The following is an 11176-nucleotide window of genomic DNA, read 5'->3' on the forward strand; positions in this document are numbered from 1 at the left end:
AAAATACAGCGTCCAGTTAAACAGTGGGGTTTCTCACGCCACAAGGAAGCTTGCCTAAACACTGACGCCTTCAACAGGCGGGGCTTCCTCGATACCTGGCATTGTACGAATGACGGCAGAATTTCATGGGTTCAGCTTTCAAAGCTGTACCTCTAGCTTTGGTGTGATCGTTGAAAGCTGGACAGCATATGGGACAAAAACAATGTAGAATAGAACATTGAGAAAAGCGAGACCATGTGTTTGTCGCCTGAATTCGTCGTTTTCGGCTGTGCTGCTGCCAACCATGAAGAACAGCAACGGACGGCAGTCAAAAAATTAAGTCGACGACGACGACGAAGAAGTGTCGCCTCCGGCCCTGTGCTGGCGTGAACGTTAACACCGCACGACGATGGCGGATAAGGACTACTACAGGCTACTGGGCGTCAGCAAGAACGCCACCGAGGAGGACATCAAGAAGGCCTACCGTCGACTGGCGTTGCGCTATCACCCGGACAAGAATCGAGCGCCGGGCGCGTCGGAGAGGTTCAAGGAGATCACCGAGGCCTACAACGTGCTGCGCGACAAGAAGACGCGCGAAGAGTACGACAGGAGCGTCGAGGAAGGCGGGAAGGCGAGATTCGGCGGCCATCGCGCACACACCCGGCAGTGGGCCGACCCGTTCAACATCGGCTCGTGTGGACGGCCCAAGCCCACTTCCACGGGGCCCTTCTCGTTCGGCGGAGACCTGTTCCACAACATTCATTTCGACACTGCGGCCAAGGTAAGCATCTTTCGGACATTGATGAGAAATCCCTTTCCTGCAATGTTGCTACGAAAGTAGTAACAAAAAAAAAACAAAGAATATTTCTAGTACAGGAGAAACGCGGAAAAGAGACTGTGGTGAAGAAAATACGCTACTCTTGCATTCATTGTACGCAACGCGGAGAAGCGTCCTTATAGTAAGGGAAGAGAATTGTCAAAAGAATATAGTAGGGTGAGACCAAAGAGATTCTCAAAAAAAGAAAAGAAAAAATGCTGGAGTGGTAGCTCTCACATCGCTTCACCGGCTAAAGCGAAGCCAGCGCTTGAGCACCCTTATTTTCGAAAACATGTTCTGTTCGGGTGGTGCCTGCTTATATAATAACTTGTTTCAATCTGTCACTGTAAATGTTAGGTTAATTCTGAAATAAGAGGCCGTTGCCTCGATGAAAGTAGCATATCGAGATGAGTATGAATGAGTTGATTTCCATGACCGTTTGCCACGATTTCGAGGTTTCTTAAGGAAACTAGCAATACAACGACGCACATTGAGCCACATCTGCCTGGAAAACTTGGCCACGTTTAACGTTTAGGGCATGGGACGAAAGCGCTTCTTTTTCTTCACGGCAAGCAAATGTTCTGGCCATGGAGGTTTAAAAAGATTTGCTGGAGGGGACATTCTGCCTCACGAGCAAATCCGTACCCATCCCAAGATGGCGGCTGCTACCGCCATCTTAGTAGGATCAAGTTAAAATGCCGACGTTCCGCGATGGAAAGGGAGCGTTTCCCTACCACGCCCTATAAGACTGCATAAGGCGAATTTTCTCAAGGAGACACTGCTCACTGTGGGACTTTGTGTTACTGGTTTTTACAAGAAACTTCAAAACATTCGCAAATGTTTTGAGGTTTCTGGAGATCAAGACATCAATACACATCTCGATATGTTACTTTCGTCGGGAAAGACGTCCAAATATTATAAAATTAAACTAGCGTTTACATTAACAGAGCAAAAAAAACTTGATCTTTAAGAAAGTACTATTAAGAAAGGGTGTGCTTACGAGATAAAGGGCGGCAAGTGTTGGCTTTACTTTTGCCATTAAGGCGTTGCGAGAGATTTCACTCCAGTATTTTTCCGCAAAACCTTCTTGGCTTTATCCTACCCCTACTAAGATGGCTGCCGCGGCCGCCACCATGCTAGTAGGTGTACGGCTTCACTTTTGAGGTATATATTACACTACAGCAATATTTTAGGCTTAGTTGAGTGAGGCGGAGCACTGAAACAGTGAAGATGTATTTGGCACTAGAACGCAGTCTTTAGATAAGGAAAAGGAGACGCTTGATTCTACTTTGTAGTCGACTATGTCAGACAGGCAAGCTGTCCCCTGTATATAGAGCAGTCAAAATTAAAGTTTCAATTTCAGTGCTCTCATCAAAATCATCATCTAACTTGATATCTTTGTTTAAAAGAAAGCTTACGATTTAGAGTAATGTGCACATCTTCATGCCGAGGTTCATGCAATAAAGATGCGGGCATTATCGTTTGGTACGTGTATCGAAAAAAAAAAGACGGCTTTCAGTACCGTGTGTTCTATAATGCCAGGGCCTGTAAGCAGTTGATAAAATTTCTATTTGATTAGTATTCTATTTAGAAGAACATGATAAACGTGACGGGACTGTATTCCACTGCAGGAGAGTAGTAAGCCTTTGCTTCTTTTATCAGTCGGCATTAACATGATGAATTCAATAGTACAGATAGTTATCGAACATGAATAAAGGTCGAAGAAAAAAGAGCGCTAAAAAAGGATCGCCATCGGCCTTTTTTATCTGTCCTTTCTTCATGTTTCAAGCACTGCACCTGAAAAACATGTTTAGCAGACTTAGGAACCAATTCTTCCAGGAACCAATTCCCGTAGAGCTCTCGAATTATCTGTCTCACTGGCTAATTATCAGCTATCTATAGAGGCTATTTATCAGCTGATTAGTGTATACTTCAGCCTAAAACTAGGAGCTCGTACACTTGTGTTCAGATTAGTCGCGAATTTGCGCTGGCGCAACAAGGCATGTTCACCTGTTTTCATTACTCCATATGAAGGGCGCCCCGCTTTCAAGGATGCTGCAGAGGAATGTTGTGGCTTGTCCACTACTTCAGTAATACGATGAGTCCGCCATTTCAGAATACCTTAAAAGGGCTCGGCAGTACCTATTGAACACTGGACTGAGACGTATACCGGTGGACCAGGTACCGAGATATGCACTCAGGGGAATAGCGGAACAGCGTACCTTGTATCTTCCTATTTATTTATTTGCTTCGTATTTATTTCTTAATTATTTATTTTTGTAGCTAGCACGTGCTTCTGAGGACAATAATAATTCAGCAAAAAGCATGAACAAAGCAAATATGTGCATTGAGGCGGTGATACTAAGTTAAAACGTCAACACGAAACAAACCGTAGAATACGGTCTGAAAGCCCTAGGGCTGAAGTACTAACAAAAGTATGCACCAGTGCCCACAATCTTAATGCTGAATGAACCGTACACCGGTGGGACGCATGTGCAATATGGTAATTGTTCTGTGAATTTTTTTTATATCTATTCGTGTTAAGCTAGGCGGTGTCGAACTCAGTTTTTCAGGAGTTAAAATTCTACTACGCGATGTCTCGCAAGGTCTTTCCTTGCGTCGCTATGACTTAGCGCAAGTGTGGCAGGCGTGACGTCACGCCACGCGATTTACACCGGCGAGGATCCGCAGCTGCGCTCGCTCGGAGCCTCGCCTCTGCTGTACCACGTGACTAGTCGAAGTTTCGCGCCTGCTTCGCCAGTGCTTGGTCGCTCGATCTCGCCACGGATAGCTCGCCGGCAGGACCATTTATCCGTGCGTCTCAGCTCAATGAAGAGGCTGAAACCAATCCTCCAGTAGATATAACCAGAGGGCAGGCTGATAAATATTAAGCAAATGCAAAGCTGCCTGCTGAAACATCCGAGCTAGGGGAGGCCACATTAGCAGGTTATAGCGAAGCTTACCGTGCGCGGAAGCGTGTCAAGACACAAGCTACTGCAGTGGCCGCCTTCGTTCAGCGACACGAGCAACACAGAAGCCTATCTTTAGTGAAAGACAGTGTGCATAGTCTTTGCAAAACCAATCAAACATATTTTTCGATCGTGATTACTGTGTCTACAAGGGCTGAACATCAGTGACTTTTTCTTCTTCTTTGTTCTCATGAATTCTAACCTTTACGCTGATCCCGACATGTCCTAGGCGCGAAGCAACAACTCATACCGTTCCCTCGTGCAGGACCGCGAAATCCGCCACGACCTCAGCCTGACATTGGAGGAAGTCTTTCGAGGTTGCGTCAAGAAGATGAAGGTCACCCGCAACGTGACCTCCTCCGACGGCCGCTCGCAGTGCCGCGAGCAGAAGGTCCTCACCATCAACGTCAAGCCGGGCTGGAAGGCGGGTACGAAGATACGATTCGAACGCGAGGGGGACCGGCTGCCAGGACGCGTGCCAGCCGACATCGTGTTCGTGGTCCGCGACAAGCCGCACGAGCTGTTCAAGAGGAACGGCGCCGACGTGCACTACGTGGCCAGGATAAGCCTAACGGACTCCCTGCGCGGCCTTGAAGTGAACGTGCCCACGCTTACGGGCGGTGTGGTGCCGCTCAACCTAAAGGGCCCCATCTACCCGTCGGCCACGAAACGCATCCGCAACGAAGGCCTGCCGCATCCGAAGGACCCGACCAAACGCGGGGACCTTGTGGTCAGCTTCGACATCATTTACCCCGATACGCCGAAGTAGACGGCTCGAACAACGGGCGTTGCGTCACACCACCGAAATTCGAACACGGTGTCGCACGGGGGTGAGGCTAGTATGTCCGGAGCGCAAGGGTCCTGGCGTACTGTTGTGCCCGGAGACGCTTCAATGTCTTACCTCCGTCAATGTGTAATAAGAGTACCTGACGTTTAAGCCTAAAGATCGGTTGCACAATCTTCTCTTCGCTCTCTTTGATCACTTCTCAAACATAATGACGCGGCGTTCATATAGCTCTTGCATGCACTGTGCTTATGTTACATCTTACAGCGCCGTTGTCAAGCAGTTGCAAATTAGCAAGGTACATGGCAAAGTGGACGTTACCACGAGCATTCGTTTAAAAACTAAATTATATTGGCTCCACGTTTTCAGCCATTCTACCTGCACTATAATGTTTTATTGAAATCTTGTTTGCCATGTTTATATCCTTCCTCCATCTCTATTAATTTCGTCAGTGCTGTGTATATTAGGGGTCTCGAACACGCGATCGGCGGGAGGCTTGCGGACCTTTCTCTAGCGGCCCGCGGCTTAACACGGAAGAGTTTTGTGACTCCACCAAATAGTACTTGCAATATTAACGCGGTAGCGTTAGAGAGCTCGTGTCGCAGAAATTCCGCTGTCGGCGTCGGCACCGTTGGTTGTGAGCGAAAAATCACCCGTGAGCGAAAAATCGAGAAAGTAGCAAATAAAATAAACGATAAAATCTTCGGTCCCAATGAGGATCGAACCCGGGCCGTTCGCGTGGCAAGCAGGTGTCTTACCACAAAGCCACGATGTTGCTTGCAGCTGCATCGGACAAAAACACTACATAAATGTCATGTAGTGAAAGGAGTCTCGACGCATTTCGTTCGGCAGGTGTTACGACGAAAACGAGCCCATACTGTAGGCGCATTCGCGAGGCCATCAAACTACGTCGAAAAACGCCGGGATAGTGCAGCCATCGCCGCTAAAATACACACACGAACTTTCAAACAGCTCTAAAAATGGACAACTATGTCCATCTAGAGGAAAACATATCAAGCCAACGCAGCAAACGCTAGATAATGTGCTGCCATCTGTGAGGCATTGTGAGAAATATGTCTCGACTTTTCATGGCATCCGAGAGGGCCGGCGCGCGGCGTATATCTTGGAGGCCATGCGACTCTTGCTTTAGATCGAAAGCCTGTAAAATTCGCGCGCGCGCGTGCGTGTGTGTGTGTAACAATACACATTAATAAGTATGCACTTAGTGGTTTTTTCTCGCCTATTGCAATTAATAGTGCTTTGTTCGGGTAAGCTACAAAGACTGGACTAGTATCAAGCATATTTTCTTGCGCGAGGCAACCCATGCGGTCACTATGATTTGATACATTAGCGTGGAACGAAAACTCTATATATCAGAATCGGCGTCGATATTGTACTTTGTTGAAATCAGTATCGATATTTGTGTCGAAGCTTGACGGCAAATCGCCGTCAGAAATGACGGATAAATGGGATATGGGAAAGGCGTTCTTTCCAACGTCAACGTTAAATGACATTTTGTTCAATCGCCCCCTCGCCCAACACTGTTCCCACCATCTTCACTGTCCCAGCGCTTTGTGGGACTAAATTTCGTGACTGCAGTCCGCTAGCTGAGGGGAGTTTGAAACCCCAGGTTTATATCATCAATGTGGGTCGAATGATAGCTGTAGGAGTGTGCAAGGGCAAATAAATGGAGGTAAAATTTTATTGCCGCCTGTATTTGTTGTAAAGGCCACACGCAGAGATTATTAAGCAGTGAGCTGGATCAGGTAGGAAAACAACATGCATCTAAAAAGCTTGCAACGACGCGTGTATAAGTGTATCATGACGTAATTAAACAGTGACTGTAAAACCCGTCGCTACTTTGAAGGGCCGGACACAGGGCCTAATATGTTGTGTAATGTTAACTGATCGTGGCAGATCATGTCCATTTTCTTTTTATTATTATTTCCTTCCCTCTCTTCTTTAGTCTGTCAATCCCATTCCCCATCCCTACACACAGTAGCACGACAGCGGTATACAGACGCCTGCAAAAATCTGTTTTTTTCTAATAGTCTCTCTCTCTCTCATGTCATAGGTCAAGTTCCCTGCTCCTGTCAAAATAATTTGTCCGCTCACAAGACGAGTGATAATGTTTATTTTCATGGTCTATTCGTACCTAGAGGCCCAAGTGTTTCCTGTTGTCAAAACATAATCTGCAATTAAATCATAGACCTGCAACTTTCTTGCTCTTCAACCTATCAAGAAACAAATGGACCATCAACATAAAACGGAGGGAAAAGGTCCCTAAATTGATGTGCAATGCATTAAGTTTTGCGCGCTGTAGCATAATTAAGTTTCCGTAATTTGTACGCCATTCGTTTTTCAATTCGTCACAACGTAACGCGGAGAGTGAGGGCACCTCGTGATGCCTCATCGCAGCTTTTATCTTAGCTGCCACCATTGCTTGCTGTAGAATCAAAGGCCGAATGAGAGAAGAAAGCGGCCTTCAAAGTTTTTGCACTCTCAGATAAGATATAGGCGGATCCGCTGGTGCTAGCATGCTCCAGCCTGTTCTTTTAGAGAGTTCAAGGACATAAGCACACGCAGTGTAGTGGAAGGAGGGATGATGACGTAGTAAAGGTACGCAGAATGGGGAAGGCAAGGCGAGTATCCTGGCGCATTATCAAAGTAAAATTGAACCGCTTGTGCGAAGCCGTGAACACAGTAATTCGTGGTAAGCAGAAAACCTAGTACATGCGGCGCCATCTGTCGGCAACTTGCGCAGCTTCGAGCGGCTTGCGGTTTCTCCTTGCCGCATAGGAGGCGCACCTTTCCCAGGAAAGGTTTTTCGCTCTTTTGTGTCGTGTAATGCAAGCGCGCACTTATTAAATACGCCTCTGAAACTTTGCGTGAATTACCAACGCCCACAGTGCCTTACTTGTTGAAGTCGGTGTCGCGTCAGGAATCACAAACTTTCCGCGTTACCTTATTACGCGGGGATCACAAATACAAACAGCACAATCTTCCCATTGTCTTACCAATAGAAAAAAAAAAAAGATTGATGAACAAATATTGAAGAAACAAGAACGCCTGTTCAAGGATTGTTCATCTCTTCAAGCTTCCATGTTCCGCTTGCTTAGATATTCACTCTGAAACTCAAATTTCCAATATAGCTGCAGCTATTTGTAATGCAAACTCAGCAAAACTTGCCAGGCTGTTTGCAACTGAAATCGACAAGTGTATTTTAAATTTGGCGTGAAAATGCGGAACGTTCCTAAAACACAGAAAAAAATTAATTTTCTCATTTTTCTTCACGGAACATTTGTGAAAAATCCTTCGTAGGTAAACAGGCCAAACGTTTGTGGTGTTGGGGCCTGTTGTATGGGTTCTTCTGAACCAAAACAATAACTTTTGGTTCGACCATTGCTTAGTAGAAAAATTTGTTTTCTGAGGACTTCAATTTTATGAATTTTTCTGCAACAAAAGCTTTCCAATAAAAAAAAACGGATCTTCGCACTTTTTTTTTTTTACTACAGTAGGAGCCCGCGGTATTCAGGAACAATTCACAGAAATTACCATCTGAAAGCTGCAGTGGTAGCAAAGATGTTCTTTTTTTTTTGACAAAGAAGGTGCTTTTGAGAAAACTTAACTTAAATATTGAGTTTCCGAAGCGTCGGATGGCAATGCTCCTGCTGCTTAATCCTTGCAATGATTCTCTTCGACGAAGGCGCCGGTCAGAGGAGAAATCGTGCGCTCTGCGAGGCAGTGGCGCCCTCTCTTGCGCGGCGCAGCAGTCAACCGCATGTTTCCGAAGGACTTTTAGCCATTTCAACCTAATTATTGATATTTCTTCTGAGTTAGTTCTGTTAATTATATTATTTTAGACCTCGTTCGTTTTCTTCAATCTGGTTTTGGGCATTGCTAGCCTTGTTTCAGGCCTGTATTGACCACTTGATTTTGAGCGTGCTCACGCCACTTAAAATCTATGGATGGACGACACGCCGGGCCCCTAAAGTGTTACACACTTAAAAGGCGAGAATTGCAGCACGCACCAGCAGAACGTGGGTAGGAACGCTGGTATAGTGGTGGTGAGAACTCGCATGTAAATAAATGTTCGCGCGCGCGAACTCCCGCTACTATCATGCCCCCTTTTGCCACTGTTCGGAACTACTGGAATTATTCACTTACCTCGATATACGGTTATCCTAAGTGGTTATATATCTAAATATATTTAAGAGTCCTTATGAAACAAAGTAAACGCCACAACGCATAACACAAATTTGTGCAGGCTGTAGGCGCAGTCTAGACGGCAGGCGCGTCCATCTTTAAACACGTTCCACTGTGCATGTGATGGTGCCGCCTAGTGGAAACACTTTCCAAGAATAATGGCATATTTCTGTGCTAAATTCAAAAATCGCATTTTTAGTTTATTTTGCCGCCATCCCTCTCTTAATGTAGTCAGATAAGCTGTGGCCACGAAGACTCACTGGCCCATGGTCACACGTTATGACCTCAGACTTCGAGTGGTATATCAACTGCACTGGATGCACAAGACTGCGCTTTTTGCATGCGTCATTGTCGGTATCCTTGTCGTGTTCCCGGGACTGAGTTTGGCTGTGCAGAGACGAGAGCATGCACTCGCTGAAAAATCGCGACATTCCGAACTCTCGCCAAATATATTGAATTTCAATAGCGCTTACTATGGCACCAATAAGTGCATGACTAAAATGGCATATGCCAGGGGGGGGGGGGTATTCAAACCCGCCCCCCGAAATTTTTCAGCTTTGCTTGCGTATATATACACGCGCAGATACGAACGCACGCACGAACATACATAAAGTATGGTTGAACCCCCCCCCCCCCCGCCGAAAAAGATTTCTGCCTACGCCCCTAGCATATGCACCTTTGATGCCGTGTGCACTTGCCTAGCTGGTGACACCACAAATATTCACTGCAGATTGCACATCAAAGTTATCACTCACGGCGGTAGCAGCTTTGAACCTCCGCCAATGCGCATGAAACGTACGATTGTTTCATGAAAGCGTGCTATGGATTCCTGGTTACGTTAACAGGCTCTTGCGAGTACCCGATACAAACTGTGCAGAACAAAGTTTCCAACGATTCTTTCGAGTGTTACTCCGTGCTCCTGACCATGCCCTGCTTAGAGTGCTAGCTATCGCAAGAAAAGCATGATATTGTGGTCGAGTCCAGTTTCCTGGCTACAGCTACCACTTTACCCAGGACGAGGTAAGAGTGGGAACACCTCTATAGTTGGGTGCTTTCTTGCCCCATAAAAAAAAAGTTGGTAAACTTAGGCCAACTGTCTTGCGCTGCAGTTGGCCTGATGTGTTGAGCTAGGAGATGTGTTGCGCTAGAAGAGAGCTGAATTAAGTGCAATTGAAGCTTTATATTATTTAAATTCATAATATTTGATATCTTCCTCGCTACCCCCTCTTATCGGGACACATGTGATACATGCCTCCGGACAGGAGGGAACTATGCAAAGGCGGGTTTCCTGACTTCGTAACGGTTTTTATGCTTTGGCGTGAGCCAGTAATCAAGTTACTAATTACTTAAGAAATCCTGAAGTTGCAAATAGTGTTTAAACTACCATTAAATGTCACAAAATGACGTAAATGTGTCTCGTAAGTTTATCGTTTATACCACACTCCTCGAAAACATTCATTTACTATATTGCCAAGCGCGTTTATAAACTTTACTTTGATGTATTCGGGTTTCAGCAACAAAAACTGTATGCAACGCTCGGCGCAGATCGCGCAGCAGTGCTTTGGAAGCTTCGCGATTATTTGAGATCAATCTGCTAAGATTACGCGCAGGATGCGAATAGTCAAGTACATTCGAGAGCGTGGGCGAGCGCCAGCGGTAATGCTGGAAAGTTCGATGACTGTTTTATAAAAGACGACGCGCTCTGCCGATGATCAGATTACTCGACTGCCGACGCTGTTCTCGCCGCTATCAGTGCACCGCTTGAATTGCTGGTACTTGACATTTCAATTTCCGGGCACAGGTTCGGCCAAATAGAGAGTTCCGTATTTCCGAGTCCTTGTGGGGCCTTAATCACCTTGACGGCCACTTGACAATATATATTATATAAAATCTCCGCTAATGCTAAGGTTCTCAATTTCCATTTCCAATTTGCACAGCAACCACAACATAACGGTTTACTTATGAGGAAGAAAATCCATGTATGTAATTAAGTAAACTCCTTACTTTGAAAGCCAAATAAATGCGTCACTTTAAAGCCACTGAACAGTACAGTATTGATGAAAATATTCGAGAGCTCTTATAGAAATACTGAATACATGCATTACTATTTTTTTGCCCAAAAGACGTTTCGTAACGGAGGCACAGTTTTTCCGTTAACATCTGGCCGCAGTATGAAGGAAGAATCATGCCGGTGGGATGGTTTTTCGGTCAGGAACAAATGTCGCACACGTTCATAAAATGACAATATTGCGTCCATGGAACGGCGGCCAAGACGCGTCGTTTCCTCCTTAAGATGAGTCGACTGAGCTATCACTTAAGTCGTTTTATGCGTCATGGCGGCAATAACACATATATTTTTCTCCGAGGACACCGTCCGTGGCGGTACTGTGAAGCTTGTCTCTGACGGCTCACGACCCTATG

At 45.8% G+C, this 11176-nt stretch overlaps 1 protein-coding gene across 1 annotated transcript; it reads left to right on the forward strand.

Annotated features, from left to right (window-relative positions):
- Positions 1-339: 339 nt before the first annotated feature.
- On the forward strand, positions 340-4697 carry LOC119402690 (dnaJ protein homolog 1). Its single transcript, XM_049418207.1, has 2 exons — positions 340-760; positions 3995-4697. Exons 1-2 carry the CDS (start codon positions 389-391, stop codon positions 4532-4534), a joined length of 912 nt encoding a protein of 303 aa, XP_049274164.1. The 5' UTR covers positions 340-388; the 3' UTR covers positions 4535-4697.
- The last annotated feature ends 6479 nt before the right edge of the window (positions 4698-11176 follow it).

The sequence above is a fragment of the Rhipicephalus sanguineus genome, chromosome 8 (genome assembly GCF_013339695.2).
Source record: "Rhipicephalus sanguineus isolate Rsan-2018 chromosome 8, BIME_Rsan_1.4, whole genome shotgun sequence".
Classification (NCBI taxonomy): domain Eukaryota; kingdom Metazoa; phylum Arthropoda; class Arachnida; order Ixodida; family Ixodidae; genus Rhipicephalus; species Rhipicephalus sanguineus.

Bases quoted from the DNA above. Each gene is read 5' to 3' on its own strand.
- LOC119402690 (XM_049418207.1), top strand. From the start codon at position 389: ATGGCGGATAAGGACTACTACAGGCTACTGGGCGTCAGCAAGAACGCC. The intron at 761-3,994 runs GTAAGCATCTTT...GACATGTCCTAG, and splicing joins ATTTCGACACTGCGGCCAAG to GCGCGAAGCAACAACTCATA.